The 22,422-nt window shown below is 49.5% G+C and overlaps 1 protein-coding gene across 1 annotated transcript; it reads left to right on the forward strand.

Annotated features, from left to right (window-relative positions):
• Positions 1-82: 82 nt before the first annotated feature.
• On the forward strand, positions 83-20,587 carry LOC119951747 (NEDD8). The gene is made up of 4 exons (XM_038775061.1): positions 83-237; positions 14,040-14,087; positions 15,092-15,174; positions 20,065-20,587. Exons 1-4 carry the CDS (start codon positions 220-222, stop codon positions 20,150-20,152), a joined length of 237 nt encoding a protein of 78 aa, XP_038630989.1. The 5' UTR covers positions 83-219; the 3' UTR covers positions 20,153-20,587.
• Positions 20,588-22,422: the final 1,835 nt, after the last annotated feature.

Below are 22,422 nucleotides of genomic sequence, written 5' to 3' on the forward strand. Positions count from 1 at the left end.
CCTCCTCACCCGCCCTGACTACAACTCCCGGCCACATCCTGATTGGCTGGCGGGTTTACCGGATGTGATGCCGCGGCCGCCGGGCCGGGGGGGGTGGAGGGAGGGGAAATCAGCGCTGATTGGCTACCCCTCCGGCGGCGTGACCCCGGATGCGTTTGTGTCCAGCGGGGGTCAAGCCGGACGAGAGGAGACGGCGGCGGCAGAGTAACAGCAACCAGCATGTTGATTAAAGTGAAGGTGAGGCTGCGGCAGCGCAGGGAGGGATGCGCAGTGTGTCCTCTCCCATTACCCCCATTCAATACCCCATCTTTACCCCCATTCACTTACCCACATTCGCTTTCCCCTTTACCCCCATTCGCTTTCCCCATTACCCCCATTCGCTTTCCCCTTTACCCCCATTCGCTTTCCCCATTACCCCCATTCGCTTTCCCCTTTACCCCCATTCGCTTTCCCCATTACCCCCATTCGCATCCCCCTTTACCCCATTCACTTTCCCCTTTACCCCCATTCGCTTTCCCCTTTACCCCCATTTGCTTTCCCCATTACCCCATTCGCATCCCCCTTTACCCCCATTTGCTTTCCCCTTTACCCCATTCGCTTTCCCCTTTACCCCATTCGCTTTCCCCTTTACCCCATTCGCTTTCCCCTTTACCCCATTCGCTTTCCCCTTTACCCCCATTCGCATCCCCCTTTGCCCCCCATTCGCTTACCCCTTTACCCTCCATTCGCTTACCCCTTTACCCTCCATTCGCTTACCCCATTACCCCCATTTGCTTACCCCTTTACCCCCATTTGCTTACCCCTTTACCCCCATTCGCTTACCCCTTTACCCCCATTCGCTTACCCCTTTACCCCCATTCGCTTACCCCTTTACCACCATTTGCGCCCCCTTTACCCCCATTCGCATCCCCCTTTACCCCCATTCGCATCCCCCTTTACCCCCATTTGCGCCCCCTTTACCCCATTTGCGCCCCCTTTACCCCATTTGCGCCCCCTTTACCCCCATTTGCGCCCCCTTTACCCCCATTTGCGCCCCCTTTACCCCCATTCGCGCCCCCTTTACCCCCATTTTGCACCCCCCTTTACCCCCCCATTTTGCACCCCCCATTTGCACCTCCCTTTACCCCCCATTCGCTTTCCCCTTTACCCCCCCCATTTGTTTTCCCCTTTACATCCCTGCTTCACACCTCCCCCAGCTTGTCCACAGATCATAGAATTACACAATTGCTATGGAACAGAAGGGAGCCCCTTGTGTCACATATCTTGTGTTGCCCTATTATGTATTCTCATGTATTTTCTTGAATTTTGTTTAATCCCCTTTTCTAATGATCTGTTGAGCTGCTTGCAGAAAAATACTTTTCACTGTACCTCGGTACACGTGACAATAAACAAATCCAATCCAATCCAGCAGTTTGGCCCATCCTGTCTGCACCGTCTCTCCAAACAACGTTACATAGTGCCCCTCCCCTGCTTTTTCCCCCATCACCCCCCCCCCCCCCCCCCTCCATGCACATTGTTTCTATTCAGATAATCGCCCATCGCCCTCTCGGACGCCCCGATTGAACCTGCCTCTACCACACTCCCAGACAGTGCATTCCAGACCCCAACCACTCGCTGTGTGAAAAAGGGTTTTTCTCAAATCACATTGGCTTCTTTTACAAATCACTTCCCATCTGCGCCCTCTCGTTCCCGATCCTATCACGAAGTCGGAACAGTTTCTCCCTGTCCACTCTGTCTAGACCCCCCCCCCCCCCTACATGATTTGGAACATCTCTATCAAATCCCCTCTCGGCTGCCTTCTCTCCAAGGAGAACAGTCCCAACCTCTCCAATCTATCCCCATAACTGAAGTTTCTCATCCCTGGAACCATCCTTGTAAACCTCTTCTGTGCTCTCTTCAAAACGTTCACACCCTTCCTGTGGAGTGGTCCCCAGAACTACACAATGTTCCAACTGAGTTCTTGCACAAGTTCAGCATAACCTCCTTGCTCTTGTACGCTATATCCCTGTTAATAAAGTAAAGCCACCATAGTCCCAGATGACCATAGACTGCTTTCCCCTTTTAAGGGGGAGAGCTGACTGGTGGTGACACCAAACCTCTGGCGATGAGCAAGGTTGAGAAGGCAGGCCCTTCATGAATAACCTCAGGCAGTACAGAAATTGAACCACGATGTTGGCCTTGCTCTGCATTTCGAACCAACTGTCCAGCCAACTAAGCTAAACCAGCCCCTATTAATAAAGCCCAGAATACCGCTGCTCTCTCCACCTGTCCTGCCACCTTCAATGATCTCTGTGCACACACACAGGTCCTTCTGCTCCTGCACCCCTTTAAGAATTTTGCCCTTCATTTCACATTATGTCCGCTTTTTCTTCCCACCAAAATGCATCACCTCACATTTCTCCACATGGACTTTATCTGCCACCTGTCTGCCCACTTCACCAACTTGTCTATGTCCTTTTGAAGTTCTACACTGTCCTCTTCGGTTTACAAAACTTCCAAGTTTTGTGTCAACCACAAACTATGAAATTGTCCCCTGCCCAGCAAGATCATTAATTTATATCGGGAAAAGCAACGGCCCTAATACTGACCCCTGGGGAACCACCAGTACAAACCTTCCTCCATCCTGAAAAATACCCATTGACCATTACTCTCTGCTGCCTATTCGTCAACCATTTTGCTACGGTCCCCTTTATTCCACGAGCTATAACTTCTGGCAAAGTCTGCTGTGTGGCACCATATTGAATGTCTTGTGAATGTCCATGTACCACCACATCAACAGCATTGCCCTCCTCGACCCTTTCTGTTACCTTTTCAAAAGACTCCTGCAAGTTAGTTCAATGCCATTTACCCTTTAGAATTCCATGCCAGCTCTTACTGTTCACGCCATATTTTTCCATGTGACTACTAGTTCTATCCCAAATAATTGCTTCTAGAAACTAGTCCACTACTATATTGAGCTGACTGGTCTGTAATTGCTGGGACTTGTGCATACAACCTTTTTTTGAACAAGGGCGTAATCTTTGTAATTCTTCAGTCCTAGACTGCAAAGTTATGGCCAGTGCCCCTGCAATTTCCATTCTCGTTTCCTTTGATACCCTTGGATGTGCTTCATCTGGTGCCGAGGACCTGGGTTCGATCCTGGCCCCAGGTCACTCACTGTCCGTGTGGAGTTTGCACATTCTCCCCATGTCCGGGTGGGTCCCACCCCCACAAACTCCAAAGATGTGCACGGTAGGTCGATTGGCCATTCTAAATTGCCCCTTAACTGGGGGGGAAAAAATTTGGGTACTCTAAATTTAAAAACAAAAGGTTTACTTCATCTGGTCCCCGGTGCCCTTGTCCATTTTCAGCACCGACAGTTTATCCAACGTTTCCTCTGTTCTCAATTTTGAAGCCTTCAATTGAAGGAGTTTGCCCCGTGGCCTGGGTAGCATCCAGCTCCTTGAGGGCTGGTTTAGCTCAGTTGGCTGGGCTGCTGGTTCGTGATGCAGAGTGAGGCCAACAGCGCCGGTTCAATTCCCGTACCAGCTGCGATTATTCATGAAGTTCCCGTTTTCTCAAACTTGACCCTTACCTGAGATGTGGTAATCCTCGGGTTAAATCACCACCAGTCAGCTCTCCCAGTCAAAGGGGGCCGTTGGTCATCTGGAACTGTGTGGCAACTTCACTTACCTCCCTCTTTGACAAAGACTGATGCAAAGTATTAATTTAATACCTCAGCCAGGCCTCCATGTGTAAATTTATTTTTAAGGCCCCTAATCGGGCCTACACCATTTGCCACCTTTTAGAATTTACATGCCTATATAAGACTTTGGGATTCCCTTTTATGTTGGCTGCCAGTCTTTTCTCATAACCCCTCTTTGCTTCTCTAATGTGCTTTATCCTCCCCTCTCTGCTACTCCTGTATTCCTCTTACTTCTTAACTTTATATATTATTTCCAATTAAGGGGCAATTTAACATGGCCAGTCCACCTATCCTGCACATTTTTTGTGTTGTGAGGGACACACCCCCATGGACACGGGGAGAATGTGCCAACTCCACGGGGACGGTGACCTGGGGCTGGGATCGAACCTGGGATCTCGGCGCCGTGAGGCAGTAGTGTTAGCCACCCGCCTCATCTATATTTTCTACCTGACGCAAGCCATAAGCCAACTTTTTCTTCCTTACGTTAATTTCTATCTACTTTTTCATCCAGGGAACTCTGGATTTGTTGGCCCTACTTTTTCCGTTTAAGGGAATATACCTCGACTGCGTCCGGACCATTTCTGTTGTGAGGGTAGCCCATTATACAGGGCCTTGGAGCGACCACACCTGGAGTATTGTGCGCAGTTTTGGTCTCCTTATCTGAGGAAGGATGTTCTTGCTCCAGAGGGAGTGCAGCAAAGGTTTACCGGGACTGGGATGGCCGGACTGACGTCTGAGGAGAGATTAATGAGGGGGGGGGGATTCTCATAGAAACGTAGAAAATTCTAGAACGACTACACAGGGTAGATGCAGGAAGGATGTTTCCGATGGTGGGGTTGTCCAGAACCAGGGGTCACAGTCTGAGGATACGGGGTAGACCATTTAGGACAGAGATGAGCAGATATTTCTTCACACATGGAGTGGTGAGCCTGTGGAATTCATTACCATAGATAGGAGTTGAGGCCAAAATATTGTATGTTTTCAAGAAGCGGTTAAATATAGCACTTAGTGACTTCCGGTGGCAGCATGTAGAGGGGAGGTCGCACGTTGGGTGGCTCCCTCTTGAAGTATATTATTAGGAGGTTTAAAATCCGGTCTAAAGTTGGCTAGTGAATTGGGGGGGGGGGGGGGGGGGGGGGTGCTGCGAATATTGGAGCCTGGTGCGCAGGTTTCGATGGGCCTAAGAGGTGAGATAGGGCGGGGGGGGAATGGATCGATATTGGGAGTCAGTTTTTCGAGGGGAAGTGCAGAGGGGGGGGGGGGTTCTGGGAGGGGTTTTGATAATAATGGATTGGGGTGGGTCAGGCTCATGGGGCGGGGCTAGGTGGTATGATGATGATGGTGGATAAAAAAGGGGAGGGTGAGATCCCCGGTTAGGATAGTCACGTGAGGGGGTTGGGAGGTCCGGTCAAGAGGTCAAGGCTGCTTGTGCATCTTAAAAGTTAGAAGGCCGATGTAGCAATGCTGCAGGAGACTCACTTTTTTTTGTTTTTTAAAAAATAAATTTAGAGTACCCAATTCATTTTTTTCCAATGAAGGGGCAATTTAGCGTGGCCAATCCACCTACCCTGCACATCTTTGGGTTGTGGGGGCGAAACCCACGCAAACACGGGGAGAATGAGCAAACTCCACACGGACAGTGACCCAGGGCCGGGATCAAACCCGGGACCTCGGCGCCGTGAGGCAGCAGTGCTAATCCACTGCGCCACAGTGCTGCCCTGCAGGAGCCGCACTTGAGGGTGAAGGATCAAGTAAGACTTAAAAAGGGCTGGGTTAGTCAGGTGTTTCACTCTGGATTTGACGGAAGGGATCGAGGGATAGCGGTAATGGTCAGGAAAAGGGTATGCTTCCAGATGGTTGCAGATCAGGGGGGGTAGGTATGTGATTGTGACAGGGGCGCTGGAGGGGAGGCTAGTGGCGCTGGTAAGTGTAAACGGTCCCAATTGGGATGATGTAGGATTCGCCAAGAAGGTGTGTGGGGCCATCCCCGACTTGGATTCACACGAACTGATAGTGTGGCTGGAACTTGGTGCAGGAGCCAAGCTTCGACAGGCCACGGCCGTGCTCGCTGGTCCAGGTGTTGGGGGGGGGGGGGGGCGGGGGGTGAAGACGTTGGCTGGGCTAATGGAAGAAATGGGAGGGGTGGATCCTTGGGAGGTTTCTGCACCCGAGGGAGCGGGACTACTCGGTTTTTCTCAGCGGTCCATAAGATGTACTCGCGGATCGACTTTTCATGGTGGGGAAGGTGCTGCTGGCTGGGATTAAGGGGTCTCCGTATGCGGCAATTACAATATCAGATCATGCTCCGCATTGGGTGCATATGGTACTGGAGAAGTGGGTCGTACAGAGACCAGGGTGGAAGTTCGATGTGGGACTGTTGGGGGACCGAGGGTTCTGTGACAAAATTGAAAAAGTAATTGAGAAATATGTAGGTTTTAACTGTACGGGTGAGGTGTCGTAGGCGGTTGTTTGGGAGGCTCAAAAAGGCGGTGGTGAGGGGTGAGGTGATCTTGTTCAAGGCTAGACAAAGAGGGGAGGTTGGGTGTCAGAGGATAATAGATGAGATGCTGGAGATAGACAGGAGTTATGCAGAAGATGGGGACCCAGCGAAGCTGGAAAAGAGGAAGGAACTTCAGGCGAGCTTCGACCGACTGTCTACCAGGGAGGCGGTGAGACAACTGAGGCGAGCAAGGGGTGCAGTTTATGAGAATAGAGAGAAGGTATGTTGGTGGGTCAGGGTTGGTGGTTGCTCCGGATCTGATTAACAAGGTCTTTAAGGAATTCTATAAGAGGTTGTACAGGTCAGAGCCGCCTGGAGGAGGCCGGGAGATGCAGGAATTTCTAGATGGGTTGGAGTACCCAAGGTTAGGGGAGGGGGACAGGGCGACGTTAGAGGAGGTGATAGTGGAGCAGGAAATAAAAAATGCGATTGAGAGGATGCAATCGGGGAAGGTAGCAAGGCCGGATGGGTTTCCGTGGAATATTATAAAAAATTCAAGGATAAGCTGGTACTGCTGATGGTGGGGATGTTTGAAGAGGCGATAGGGAAGGGGGTGTTGCCACAAACCTTGGGACAGGCATCGGTTTCCCTGTTGCTTAAAAAAGATAAGGATCCAACGGAGTGTGGGTCGTATAGGCCCATATCACTTTTAAAGGTGGACGCAAAGGTTTTGGCGAAGGTACTGGCGGGTAGGCTGGATGGAGGAGTGCCTCCCGAAGGTGATAGGTGAGGATCAGACAGGGTTTGTGAGAGGGAGGCAGCTCTTTTCAAACATTAGGAGGGTATTGAACGTCATTATGGCACCGGCGGAGGGGAAGGAAACAGAGGTGGTTGTGACACTGGATGCTGAGAAGGCGTTTGACCGAGTGGAATGGGGGTACCTGATGGCAGTTCTGGAGCGGTTTGGGATTGGACCACGGTTTGTGGACTGGGTAAAGCTACTGTATAAGGAGCCGAGGGCCAGTGTCCGCACAAATAACATCAGCTCGATATACTTTTCTCTCCACTGTTGGACGAGGCAGGGATGTCCTCTGTCCCCCCCGCTGTTTGCACTCGAAATTGAACCGTTGGCCATCACGTTAAGAAGTTTGGGGGTGTGGAAAGGGATAGTGCAGAGGGGGGATTAGAGCATAGGGTGTCCTTGTAAGTCGATGATTTGCTGTTATACGTGTCGGAACCGAGTCTGTCAATAGGGGGAATATTGGAGCTGCTTTGGGTGTTTGGGTCTTTCTTGGGGTACAAATTAAACCTCGACAAGAGTGAGTATTGAATATTTTGTGGTGTCTCGGCCAGGGGTAGGGGGCTGCCATTCCGTAGGGCAGGGACTCACTTTAGATAGCTGGGGGTGCGGGGTGCCCGGGATTTGGGGGGGGGGGGGGGGGGCTCCTTAGGTACAACATTTCTAGTTTGGTGGGGAGAGTGAAAGTTGATCTGGCAAGGTGGATGGTCTCCCTCTGTCACTGGCGGGTCGGGTATAGATGTGTGTGAATGTTGCTGAGAGGCCCCCGCGAATCACGTTCATATGTTTTAGTCCTGTCCAAAGCTGGAGGAATACTGGAAGGAGGTTTTTAGGGTAATCACCTAAAGTGGTGCACGTGAAACTGGACCCGGGTCCCCGGGAGGTCATAGTCGGGGTGTCAGACCAGCCAGGGTTGGAAAGAGGTGCGGAGGCAGATATTGTAGCCTTCGCCTCGTTGATCGCCCGAAGGTGGATCCTGATGGGTTGGAGAGGTTGCTGTGCCCTGGTGTGACGGGGGGGGGACCTGCTGGAATTCCTAACTCTTGAGAAGGTGACGTTTGAACTGAGGGGAAGGATGGGGGGGTTTCTCCAATTCATGGGCGTTATTCATTATGCACTTTCGAGAATTGGATAACATCGAATATTCGGGTTGGATGGGGTGGGTAATGTGTATGTTGATGGTGATTTATTTTTTATTTAATGATTGTGTTGAAATGTGGGTTGTTTTAGGGTTGGTGGGAGGATGGGATTGTTATTGATAAGGGGATTGACATTGGATTTGTGACAGTTGATTGTTTGTTGGTGGGTGTAAATTTTGAAGAATGTGGAAAAAGGAGAAGAATAAAAATATTTTTAAAAAAAATATATAGCACTTAGTGCGAAGGGGATCAAAGGATAATATGGGGAGGGAAACACGGGATTAGGCTATTGAGTTGGTAATGATAATGAATGGCGGAGCAGGCTCGAAGGGCCAAACGGCCTTCTCCTGTTGGTATTTTCTAAGTTTCTGAATTGTTCTGCTGCAGGTTCTCCTGCCAAACTCCACCACAGGGTCTGCAGCCGGTTCAAGAAGGCAGCTCACCCACCACCTTCTCGAGGGACAATTACATAGTAACGTACATTGAAAATAAAAGCAGGAGGAGGCCATTCGACCCCCTCGAGGCATCATGGCTGATTATCAAGTTTGATACCCTGAACACCCCCACCAATTATTCCTTCCTTTCGCCCCAAGAGCTGTATCTAATTCCTTCTTGAAATTACACGACGTTCGGGCCTCAACTACTTTCTGTGCCAGCAAATTCCACAGATACACCACTCTCTGGGTGAAGAAATGTCTCTTCGCTTAAGTCCCAAAAAGGTTTACCCCTTATCCTCAAACTGGACCCACTATTTAAGAAAGGTTGTAGAGATCAGCCAGGAAACGACAGACCGGTGAGTCTCGCGTCAGTGGTGGGGAAACTATTGGAGAACATTCTGAAGGAGAGAATCTATCTCCACTTGGAGAGGCCAGATTTGATCAAGAATAGCCAGCATGGCTTTGTCAGAGGGAGGTCATGCCTAACATTTGATTGAATTTTTTGAGCATGTGACCAGGTCTAAAGATTTTTGTTACATTTAGAGTACCCAATTCATTTTTTCCAATTAAGGGACAATTTAGCGTGGCCAATCCACCTACCCTGGACATCTTTTGGGTTGTGGGGGCGAAACCCACGCAGACACGGGGAGAATGTGCAAACTCCACACGGACAGTGACCCAGAGCCGGGATCGAACCTGGGACCTTGATGGCGTGAGGCCACAGTGCTAACCCACCAGGTGTATAGATGAAGGTAGTGCTGTTAATGTCGTTTACGTGGATTTCAGCAAAGGCCCCACATGGGAAACTTGGAAAGAAGACAAATACACATGCGATACAGGGTAACTTGATAAGGTGGATTAGAAGCTGGCTGAGCTGTAGGAGACAAGAGGGTGATGACAGGCAGCTGCTTCAGTCACTGGAAACCAGTGAGCAGTGGCGTACCACAGGGATCTGTGCTGGGTCTCCTATTTTTCATTTATATAAACGACATATAGGAGTATGTGGGGTTAGGATCAATAGATTTGCGGTTGACACAAAGATTCGCCAAGTGGTTAACAGTGAGGTTGAAGCAGGGATTGAGAGGATGGGGATATGTTTATTGAGGGGAGCTTTTCGAGTATGGGCGCTGGAAGAGAATTTTGGGTTAGCGAGGGGAAACAAGTTCAGGTACCTGCGGGTGCGGGACTTCCTACCTTCCCATTCCGACCACCAAGGGGGATTCAGGACAGGTTAGTTTCCAGAGGATGGGTAGGAGAAGGGAGCATCTCTGACATTTACAAGGAACTTATGGGGTCAGAGGAGATGCAGACCGAGGAGTTGAAGCGCAAGTGGGAGGAGGAGAGATAGAGGATGGTCTATGGGTGACGCGCTGAGTAGAGTCGTGTGCTAGGCTCAGCCTGATACAATTTAAGGTTGTTCACCAGGCTCACATGTCAGTGGCCCGGATGAGCAGATTCTTTGGGTTAGAAGACAGGTGTGCAAAATGTGTGGGAGGACCAGCGAACCGTGTCCACATGTTCTGGGACTGTCCGAAGCTTAGGGGAGTTTGGCAGTGTTTTGCAGACGTCATGTCCACGGTGTTAAAAGTAAGGGTGGCACCGAGCCCAGAGGTGGCGATTTTCGGGGTGTCAGAAGACCCGGGAACCCAGGAGGAGAAAGAGGCAGACGTTCTGGCCTTTGCTTCCCTGGTAGCCCGGAGACGGATACTATTAGCTTGGAGGGGCTCAAAGCCCCCGAAGTCGGAGACCTGGCTATCAGACATGGCTAGCTTTCTCTGTTTGGAGAAAATCAAGTTTGCCTTGAGAGGGTCACTGTTAGGGTTCGCCCGGAGGTAGCAACCGTTCGTCGACTTCTTCGCGGAAAATTAATCGTCAGCAGAGGGTCGGGTGCTTTTTGGCGCCGCCTTTTTGGCCCCGATCTTTTGGCGCCGTTTTTTTGGCGCTAGTTGTTATGGCACTCATTTTTTTGGCCCACAACAGTTTGGCGCCAAAATTAAAATTTAAGCATGTAAATAAATGGAAACTAGGATTTAAGATGAAGTAGCTTGTGATACCAATCAATTATCCCTAACAACATCATAAATGTATTCTCCAAATAACTCAAGGTTCAGATCGAGGGCGGGATTCTCCGTTTCATAGAATGTTGATAGTCTGCTAGGGTCCTGGAATGAAATTAAACTAGGATAAAAAACGAACCCTTTATTCTGGATAAAAAAACGAACCCTTTATTCTGGATAAAAAAACAAAACCTTTATTCTGGATAAAAATACAAAACCTTTATTCCTGATAAAAATACTAAACCTTTATTCTGGCATAAAATATTTATGTAAAAGATATAATTAAAACTCAGTAATTTTTATTTATTTTTTTAAAATAAATTTAGAGTACCCAATTCATTTTTTCCAATTATAGGGCAATTTAGCGTGGTCAATCCACCTACCTGCACATCTTTGGGTTGTGGGGGCGAAACCCACGCAAACACGGGGAGAATGTGCAAACTCCACACGGACAGTGACCCAGAGCCGGGATCGAACCTGGGACCTCGGCGCCGTGAGGCAGCAGGGCTAACCCACTGCGCCACCGTGCTGCCCTAAAACTCAGTAATTTAATGTATTTCGTAATTGTGGGCTATACCACGCAAATATTCTAATGGTTCTCTCTCATCAAACTGGCGCACAATATTCAAAATGCGCTCGTCAGCTCTCACATACTTAAGAAGTTTTTGCTTTGGAGCATGGCCAGCAACCAATTGTTCATAATATGCATCTCGGTTGTTTTGAATTTTTCTCAGTCCATCAATGAATTTCCTTATAATTGGGTGGTGAACTCCTAATTCGGCATATACCTTTCTATGTGCTGCTTCTGCGTGATTGTTAGTTCGATCCTCTCCGTTGATTGTGCGATTGTACTGGTTCCACATCTCTGAAGGAAAAAGAGGGGGCCGCCTGCCATTGCCTCTTCTCATTGGTCGTCCTACATAATTATCTTCAAACCAGTTAAGCAGCGATTGAAGTTCTACCGGCAAGTCTTCGGACAGGGTATCTATGTAGTTATCCAAGTGAGGAACAGGCACGAAACATAAGGCTATGATCATTTTAGCTCTTAAAGCAAATTCGGAATCACTGTTATATAAAAACCCAATCTGTTTAAGATGCTTGTACACATTATGAGCGAAATGGAAGAAACATCCTTGTATCCTTACTCCTGGAAAACATTCTTCCATTGCAGAAATAGCTCCCTGTTCAAAGTCACAAGAAATTCTTCCCGGATTTAATCCTGGGATTGCGTCATGAACCATCTGCAACATGCGTACATATGTTGTACGCCTTTTATTTGGTAATAAGGTATATAAAACTGGATGAACTCCTCCATGCCTTCTTCCCATAATTACATAAACCTGTGTAAATAACGGAGGAGATAATTTAAAGGTCCCATCAACATACCACACTTCAGAATCTAATAGAAACACAGTCCAGCTCTGTCTCCCAAAAATTAAAATTCTATCATCTTCATGACCACTGTCTGCTATTAAAAAGTTCTCACGTTCACCATTGTTCTTCATGTAATCATCGGGGATCACTAATTCACGAACATGAACAGGATTTGGAGGAACAAGGTTCATTTGATTTCTTCTCCTTACAATTTGCTTCATTGCGTCTGCAGTTGGAAGTACTCCTTGAGCGGCTTGAGAAATATTTTCTGTACAAGAACTTAAAATTGCCGATGGTTGATCTTGACTCTCTCCAGCCCGGCGCTTTACACTTGTTTTAACTGCAGCTACTTCCACGCTTGCTGCTGAAGCACCATGAGAATGCTCGTTTATTTCCTTTATCACTTCATTGTTTTTAGTGTGTATACGGGCTTTGCACTCGTTCTTGTTTTCACATCTCCAAAACTTCATCAAAGTGTCCTTCTTGCTATGCTTGTCGAACACATATAGATATCCATTGTGAGAAAATTTAGGTTTGTCTTTCTTACTTAAAATACTTTCAGCCATTTCTACTACTTTTAAATTTTTACAGTGAAATTCTAAGACTATGTTGCGCTACAGAACTAGGTGGAATTCTGGTGGAACTAGGTACAGAACTACATTTTAAATGTTGGTTTTAAAAGTGGGTAATTAAGTAGGTAATTAAGATTCGGCGCCAAATCGTTGAATGCCAAAACAATCGGCGCCAAACCAATTCAGCACCAAAAAAATGGCGCCAAATGATCGGCGCAAAAATGGCGGGGCCAAATGGTACCATTCCCTCAGCAGAAGGGGGGGGGGGGGGTTAGTTTAGCTTAGAGTAGGGGACCTGTAAGGAAGGGAGACGGCTTTTGCACTGTCTATAGTTTCATGTATATTGTTTATTTTGTTGTAATACCAAAAATACCTCAAAAAAATGTTTATTTGAAAAACAAGTGAGGTAGAGTGTCTTAGAGAAGATATAGACGGGATGGTCAAATGGGGGGATCAGTGGCAGATGGAATTTAACTCTGAAAAGTGAGAGGTGATACACTTTGGAAGGAGTAATGTGACAAGGAAGTATTCAATGAAGGGCCCGACACTGAGAAGTTCCAGGGAACTAAAGGACCTTGACTTATTTGTCCATCGATCTCTGATGGCAGAAGGGCAGGTTAATACGGTGGTGAAAAAGGCATATGGGGACACTCTCCTTTATCAAGTGAAGCATTGATTACAAAAGCAGGGAGGTTATGATGGAGCTGTATAAAACACTGGTTAGACCACAGCTGGAGTATTGTGTGCAGTTCTGGTCACCGCACTATAGGAAGGATGTGATTGCACTGGAGAGGGTGCAGAGGAGATTCACCAGGATGTGCGGGTTAGGTGGATTGGCCATGCTAAATTGCCCGTAGTGTCCTAAAAAGTAAGGTTGAGGGGTGGTTGTTGGGTTACGGGTATAGGGTGGGTACGTGGGTTTGAGTAGGGTGATCATTGCTCGGCACAACATCGAGGGCCGAAGGGCCTGTTCTGTGCTGTACTGTTCTATGTTCCGTTTGACAGAGAGAGGAGTCAAAGAGCCGAGGCTGGTTTTGAAACGAGCGGCTGTTTGAGAATAATGCGGGTGCTGAAATGAAACCCGAACACGCTCCGGCAGCATCTGTACAGAGAGAGAAGAGCCGGAGTTAGCGGAATGTCGACTCTGTTCTCTCTCTCTCCCCAGCTGCTGCCAGACCTGCTGAGTTTATCCGGCAAATCCTGTTTTCATTGAGGAAATATTAAGCGTTGGTGTTCTTGTGTCTGCAACAAGAGTTCAAACGCAGGTACAGTAGGACCAGGGCGGCTGGTCTGTTGCCCATTATTGAGTTGAAGCAGGAGAGTAAGGGGTTTTTATTTTGCTATCCTGAAATGTCATTCACCTGAAGAAGGAGCCGTGCTCCGAAAGCTCGTGTTTGAAACAAACCTGTTGGACTTTAACCTGGTGTTGTAAGACTTCTTACTGTGCTCACCCCAGTCCAACGCCGGCATCTCCACATCATCCTGAAATGTGGCATCCTGTTGCCTGTCCCTAAATGTGTTTTATTTCCCTTTTAGACACTGACTGGGAAAGAGATTGAAATTGACATCGAACCCACTGACAAGGTGAGATCTCGGCATATCCTGGGCTGTCTTGTCCCTGTGCCAGTGGGAGTATGACCCACCTGGCCGCCTCGTAGTGTTAGCCTGTCTCACTGATGTGAGTGCATTCAGTTTGTGTGTTTCTGAGTTATTGATGTTCTTCCCCCTCCCCTAAACCCTCCATCCCCACCCAACCACGCGTTGCTGGCAGCATCCCCCTCTGTCTCCTGCCCCCTCTGCCTGGCCCGCCCCTCCCCTCTCACTCCCCCACCTCCCTATCGTTGGGCCCCTCCCTCTCGGGAGCCCCTCCTCCATCTCGGCTCGTCCCCTCCTCTCTCTCGTCCCTCGCCCCCTCCTCCCTCTCGTCCCTCGCACCCTCCCTCTCTGTCCCCTCCCTACTCCTTGATCGGCACCCCATCCACATTCACTCCCTGCATCGCTGACGCACAGCGGCAGCAGTGTGTGTACCATCTACAAGATGCACCGCAGCAACTCACCAAGGCTCCTTCGACAGCACCTTCCAAACCCACCACCTCTACCATCTAGAAGGTCAAGGGGGCAGCAGACACATGGGGAACTCCACCACCTGCAAGTTCCCCTCCCCTCCGAGCCCCACACTCACCATCCTGACTGGGAAATATATCGGCCGTTCCTTCACTGTCGCTGGGTCACAATCCTGGCCCTCCCTCCCTGACAGCACTGTGGGTGTTACCCACACCACACAGGGACTGCAGCCGGTTCAAGAAGGCGGCTCAGCCACCACCTTCTCAAGGGGCAATTAGGGACGGGCAAAAAATGCTGGGCTCGACCAGCGACACCCACATCCCCCACCCCTTGGTGCTGTCGGGGTGGGGGATTTAAAGTTCCTGCCTTATATCAGCCTGGGTGGAGGGACATTCACGGGCAGATCTGTTTGACCAGGTGCTGGGGTGCCAATCACTGACAGTGGGGCTGAAGTCCCGGTGTCGCGTCAGTTTTGGCAAGTGCCTTATCTTCCCCGTCCAACAAGTTGTCCACTGTCGTTCTAGGTGGAGCGGATAAAAGAGCGAGTGGAGGAAAAGGAGGGAATCCCCCCACAGCAGCAGCGCCTCATCTACAGCGGCAAACAGATGTGAGTACTGGACAGTGAGGAAATTCGGGTGTTTTATTGTATATTGTGCCATCCAGGGAGACCCCAAAGTGCATCGCAACATATTTGAGTACTTGTCACGTCCCAGGGCACATCTCATGTCAATGGTGTACTGTTTTCTTTGAAATATGCCCTGTTATGATCCCGATCGGGACAATAAGAGCAGAATTAGGCCACTCGGCCCATCGGGTCAGCTCCGCCATTCTATCGTGGCTGATATTTTTCTCATCCCCATTCTCCTGTCTTCTCCCCATAACCCCTGATCCCCTTATTAATCAAGAACCTATCTATCTCTGTCTTAAAGACACTCAGTGTTTGGCCTCCACAGCCTTCTGCGGCAAAGAGTTCCACATATTCACCACCCTCTGGCTGAAGAAATTCCTCCTCATTTAGTTTTAATGGTTCGATCCCGGCTCTGGGTCACTGTCCATGTGGAGTTTACACATTCTCCCCGTGTTTGCGTGGGTTTCGCCCCCACAACCCAAATATGTGCAAGCTAGGTGGATTGGCCACGCTAAATTGCTCCTTAATTGGAAAAAATTAATTGGGTACTCTAAATTTATTTTTATTTTTTAAATCTTAGTTTTAATAGATCGTCCCATTAGTCTAAGATTGTGTCCTCTGGTTCTTGTTTTTCCTACAAGTGGAAACATCCTCGCCACGTCCACTCTATCCAGGCCTCGTAGTATCCTGTAAGTTTCAATAAGATCCCCCCTCATCCTTCTAAACTCCAACAAGTACAGATCCAGAGTCCTCAACCTTCCTCATACGACAAGCTCTTCATTCCAGGGATCATTCTTGTGAACCCCCTCTGGACCCTTTCCAAGGCCAGCGCATCCTTCCTCAGATACGGGGCCCAAAACTGCTCACAATACTCCAAATGGGGTCAGACCCCATTTGGTTATAGCCTCAGAAGTACATCCCTTCAGGGCAGTGTGTGGTGCAGTGGATAGCACTGTGACTGTGGCACTGAGGCCGCAGGTTCGATCCCGGCTCTGGGTCACTGTCCGTGTGGAGATTGCACATTCTGCCCATGTCTGCATGGGTTTTGCCCCCACAACCCAAAGATGTGCAGGCTAGGTGGATTGGCCACGCTAAATTGCCCCTTAATTAGGGGAAAAAGAGGGCAGCACGGTGGCCTAGTGATTAGCCCTGCTGCCTCACGGCGCTGAGGTCCCAGGTTCGATCCCGGCTCTGGATCATTGTCCGTGTGGGGTTTGCACATTCTCCCCGTGTCTGCGTGGGTTTCGCCCCCACAACCCAAAAATGTGCAAAGTAGGCGGATTGGCCACGCTAAATTGCCCCTTAATTGGAAAAAATAATTGGGTAATCTAAAAAAATTTTTAAAAATTGAGGGGAAAAAAATAATTGAGTACTGTAAATTTTAGAAAAAAGTACATCCCTCCTCTTGCATGCTAGCCCTCTCGATATGAATGCTAACATTGCATTTGCCAGTCAGCACGGTGGCGCAGTGGGTTAGCCCTACTGCCTCACGGCGCTGAGGCCCCAGGTTCGACCCCGGCTCTGGGTCACTGACCGTGTGTAGTTTGCATATTTTCCCCGTTTTTGTGTGGGTCTCACCCCACAGCCCAAAGATGTGCAGGGTAGGTGGATTGGCCACGCTAAATTGCCCCTTAATTGGAAACAAAGAATTGGGTACTCTTTATATATTAAAAAAAAAAATTTTAATTTTTACTTTGCGTTTGCCTTCCTAACTGCCGACTGAACCTGCATGATAACCTCAAGAGGATCTTGAACCATGACTCCTAAGTCCCTTTGTGTTTCTGATTTCCTCAGCTTATTCCCATTTAGAAAATAGTCTGTGCTTCCATTCTTCCCACCAAAGTGCATTTTTCACATTTCAAAGAAGAAATCCAAGTAACTGAGAAAGCTGTGCCACAAAATGCCAAAGCGCAAATGCCAAATGCCAAATTCTCCACCACCCCCAGTTTTCTCTCTCCGTTCAAGCTAATTGATTTCTGCAAGGCACTGTGAGAACCACTGTAGATTTCTTCCATTAGCTGAAAGCTAGAGCCAATATTCCAGCAGCTTTTACGGACAGCACGGTAGCACAAGTGGATAGCACTGTGGCTTCACAGTGCCATGGTCCCAGGTTCGATTCCCCGCTGGGTGACTGGCTGTGCGGAGTCTGCACGTTCTCCCCATGTCTGCGTGGGGTTCCTCCGGGTGCTCCGGTTTCCTCCCACAGTCCAAAGACGTGCAGGTTAGGTGGATTAGGTAGGCCATGGATAAAATTGCCCTCAATGACCAAAAAGGTAATATGGGGTTATTGGGTTACGGGGATAGGGTGGGAGTGAGGGCTTAAGTGGGTCGGTGCAGACTCGATGGGCCGAATGGCCTCCTTCTGCTATGTACTATTTTCCCTCACAATATCCAAACTGAACTGCTTCTGTCAGGTCAGCAAATATGGCCAGATAAACTGAGCCTTATAACCAAGGCTTCACACTGAACCACTGTTTCTGTGGCAATGTGAATTGCTTTGATGTTTTGGACCAACTCCCAACAGAAATGCAAGCAAATTATTTTCCCTTCAGCACGATTCTTCGATTCCATGTGGAATAATTTATCTTGCTGGTCGAGTTTTCTGGCATTTTATCCAGACTCCCTGGCTCCATTTCAAGCCTGGAGGTGGATCATTAATTGTTCAGGTGTTTTGCTATCAATTCTCGACCTTGCAGGACGAACGCAGGTTAGATTTCTGAGTGTAAGGGGCGGCGCGGTGGCATGGGTTAGCACTGCTGCCTCATGCGCTGAGGACCCGGGGTCGATCCTGGACCCGGGTCACTGTCCGAATGGAGTTTCCACATTCTCCCCGTGTCTGCATCGGTCTCACCCCCCACAACCCAAAGAGATGTGTAGGGTAGGTGAATTTGCCTCATTAATTGCTCCTTATTTGGGGGGGGGGGGGGGGGGGGGAGAATTTGGTACTATAAATTTGTATGATTTTTTAATTTAAAAAGAGATTTTTGAGTGTAATAAACCTGAGCCTGTTTGAGTTGTATTCACATCAGAGTTGTTGATGAATTTCTCAACCATTTACCTGCAGTTAAAGCTTCAATGTCTAAAATTAAGAATTGTGTTCTTAAACATATAAATAGTGAGTACTATGTTTTTGCAACAGGTACCTGTTGTGATATGGGACGGGTGGGTGCCAATCCGTGCATAGCAAGATCCCGCAAACAGCAATGTGATTAATTACCAGATCGGCTATTTTTTTTGTGTGATGTTGATCGAGGGATAAATATAGAATCGTAGAATTTAGTGCAGAATGAGGCCATTCGGCCCATTGAGTCTGCCCCGGCCCTTGGAAAGAGCACCGCACTTAAGCGGTGCCTCCACCCTATCCCCATAACCCAGTAACCCCACATAACCTTTTTGTACACTAAGGGGCAATTTAGCACGGGCAATCCACCTGAGGTGCATATCTTTGGACTATGGGAGGAAACCGGAGCACCCAGAGGAAACCCCCACACACAGTCTCCCGAGGCGGGAATTGAACTTGGGTCCCTGGAGCTGAGAGGCAGCAGTGCTAGCCACTAAGCCACCGTGCTGGCCTCCTGACGCTGGGGAGAGCTCTCTATGTGCCTTCCCACCACCACCCTCTCCCAAATGGATGTGAGGCAACCAGAAGATTTGACCCCAGAGGAAAGTGTGTGGAACTCAGAGATGCGATTTGGGGTGGGAGAGTAGTGGAGGGAGGTGGGTTTGGGGTGCGAGGGTAGTGGAGGGAGGTGGGGTTTGGGGTGGGAGGGTAGTGGAGGGAGGTGGGGTTTGGGGTGGGAGGGTAGTGGAGGGAGGTGGGTTTGGGGTGGAGGGAGGTGGGTTTGGGGTGGGAGGGTAGTGGAGGGAGGTGGGTTTGGGGTGGAGGGAGGTGGGTTTGGGGTGGGAGGGTAGTGGAGGGAGGTGGGTTTGGGGTGCGAGGGTAGTGGAGGGAGGTGGGTTTGGGGTGGGAGGGTAGTGGAGGGAGGTGGGTTTGGGGTGGGAGGGTAGTGGAGGGAGGTGCGGTTTGGGGTGGGAGGGTAGTGGAGGGAGGTGGGTTTGGGGTGGGAGGGTAGTGGAGGGAGGTGGGTTTGGGGTGCGAGGGTAGTGGAGGGAGGTGAGTTTGGGGTGGGAGAGTAGTGGAGGGAGGTGGGTTTGGGGTGGGAGGGTAGTGGAGGGAGGTGCAGTTTGGGGTGTGAGGGTAGAGGAGGGAGGTGCAGTTTGGGGTGGGAGGGTAGTGGAGGGAGGTGGGTTTGGGGTGGGAGGGTAGTGAAGGGAGGTGGGTTTGGGGTGCGAGGGTAGTGGAGGGAGGTGTGGTTTGGGGTGAGAGGGTAGAGGAGGGAGGTGCGATTTGGGGTGGGAGGGTAGAGGAGGGAGGTGCGATTTGGGGTGGGAGGGTAGTGGAGGGAGGTGGGTTTGGGGTGGGAGTGTAGTGGAGGGAGGTGGGTTTGGGGTGGGAGGGTAGTGGAGGGAGGTGCGGTTTGGGATGGGAGGGTAGTGGAGGGAGGTGGGGTTTGGGGTGGGAGGGTAGTGGAGGGAGGTGGGTTTGGGGTGGGAGGGTAGTGGAGGGAGGTGGGTTTGGGGTGCGAGGGTAGTGGAGGGAGGTGGGTTTGGGGTGCGAGGTTAGTGGAGGGAGGTGGGTTTGGGGTGGGAGGGTAGTGGAGGGAGGTGGGTTTGGGGTGGGAGGGTAGTGGAGGGAGGTGGGTTTGGGATGGGAGGGTAGTGGAGGGAGGTGGGTTTGGGGTGCGAGGTTAGTGGAGGGAGGTGAGGTTTGGGGTGGGAGGGTAGTGGAGGGAGATGCGGTGGTCAGAGTTTCCAGTTTTGTCATTTATACTCTCTTTTCCAACTCCCCCCAACCTCCCCAACCCACAGGAACGATGAAAAAACAGCGGCAGACTACAAGATTCAAGGAGGCTCCGTGCTACATCTGGTGTTGGCTCTGAGGGGAGGGGCACGGTGATTGGAGACGGACCACATGTCGGGCAAAGAGAGGGGCGGGGGATGAACTTTCCCTTCAAGTGCACGGAACTTCCCAGAATCTGCATACCCTGAGCCCGGCCTCGCCCCATCCCACTCCACTCCCCCAGCAGGCGCCAAGCTCTCTCTGTTCCCCCTCCGTGCCAACGATTCGCATTGATTGGAATCGACAGTTCACTTATATGCATCTGTTAGCTTGTATTTTTTTTAAGTTACAGGTGTATCGACGCTTAATTGATCTCAAAAGTGTTTTCCCTCTTTACCTCCTCCTCCCCCTCCTCCTGCGCCCTCCGAGACTGGGGGGGCAACCCTGGTCTTTTTTGGGGTTCAGTCTGTTCTGACTTGGTCGTGTTAAAACATCCAGCCTGTTGGCAGGGCCAGATGAAGACTGAGAAATAAATCTGTTCAACTGACTGAATTTGGCTTCTGTGATGTCTCGCCTCTTGTGTGTCGAGTTTTCTCTCTTTCTTTTAACCTCCCCCCCCCCCCCCCCCCCTTTTTTTTATTCAGGAGTGTTTGGGCGTGGACTGAACCCCCCCCCCCCCCCCCACCTCGGTAGCAAGGATCATAATGCAATTGAATTCTACGTTCCATTTGAGGGAGAGAAGAGTGGGCCCAAGACTAGTATTTTAAACTTAAGGCAAGGACTAATGAGGACATGAAAGTATCTCGCTAAAGTGAACTGTAACATTTGGTTACGGGTGACGTCAATAGAGATGCAGTGGTGGATATTTATGGGGCTATTTCCGAATACATGGAATAGATACATCTCCGCAAGAAAGAAATATTCCAAGGGAGGACCGGCCATCCATGGTTAACTTTAAAAAAAAGGTAAAGACCTTTTCAAACTTTAAGAGAAAGCATACAATTGTGCAAAGGCAGGTGGCAGGTCAAGAGATTTGGCAGAATGCAAAAATAGCAAAGAATGATGAGATTGAAAAGGAGGTAAAAATTAGAGCATGATTGAAAGCTAGCTAGAGACATTCAAAGCTCCGGTGGATATTTAAATCAGAAAAGAGTTGACAAAGTGCCACTGGTCCGATATAAAATGAGTCTGGGGAATCATAAAAATCCCTCCAGTACAGAAGGAGGCCATTCGGCCCATCGAGTCTGCACCAACCCTCTGAAACGGACCCCACCGAGATCCACTTCCTGCCCCATCTCTGCAACCTAACCTCCAGCCCCTTTAAATGTCCTGACAGCGGGGGAGGTGGCGCGGTGGGTTAGCACTGCTGCCTCACGGCACCGAGGTCCCAGGTTCGATCCCGACTCTGGGTCACTGTCCGTGTGGAGTTTGCACTTTCTCCCCATGCATGCGTGGGATTCATCCCCACAACCTGAAGATGTGCAGGCTAGGTGGACTGGTCATGCTAAATTGCCCCTTAATTGGAAAAAGTTAATTGGGCTCTCTAGATTTTTGAGAGAAAAAAATGTCCTGACATCTTTGGACACTTGAGGGACAATTTAACATGGCCAATTCACCGAACCATATCGTCGGGCACTAAGGGGTAATTTGTTTTAGCACAGCCAATCCACCTAACATGCACACCTTTGGACTGGGAGGAAACCGGAGCACCTGGAAGAAACCCAGACACGGGGAGAACGTACAAACTCCATACAGACGATCTCCCAAGGCTGGAATCGAACCAGGTCCCTGCTGCTGAGGGAGCAGTGCTTGCCACTGTGCCAGTAATGGAAAATCAGGAGATGGCAGATGAATTGAACATGTATTTGGATCACAATAGATGATGCATGTAACATCCCAGAAGTAGCTATAAACCTGGAAATGTGCAGAGAGGGTGGAACTCGGGGAAAATGAGGAAATGGGTGGAGCTGTGAGCTTCTGGGTTCTGTCCCAGTTCATTTAAGGGTCTTTTAAAAAAAAAAAAAGTGGCTAGTGATAGTTGATGCGTTGGTTTTAATTTTCCAAAGTTCCCCAGATTCCGGGACGTTTCCACTAAATTGGAAAAAATCGAATGTAACTCCTGTATTCGAAAAGGGAGGGAGTCAGAAAGTTGGAAAGTTAGCCTAAGATCTGTCAGGTAAAATGTTGGTCGTTATGGCAGGGCAGTTGGAGAAATTCAGGAGGCAGAGTCAACATGGTTTTGTGAAAGGGAAATTGTGTTGAACCAATTTGCTGGAGTTCTTTGAAGGAGATGCACACGCTGTGGTTAAAAGGGGAACTGGTGCATGTACTGCACTGAGGCTTCCATTCGATAAGGCACCTCATCAAAGGTCATTGCAGAACATTAA

The sequence above is a fragment of the Scyliorhinus canicula genome, chromosome 17 (assembly GCF_902713615.1).
Source record: "Scyliorhinus canicula chromosome 17, sScyCan1.1, whole genome shotgun sequence".
NCBI classification, from domain to species: domain Eukaryota; kingdom Metazoa; phylum Chordata; class Chondrichthyes; order Carcharhiniformes; family Scyliorhinidae; genus Scyliorhinus; species Scyliorhinus canicula.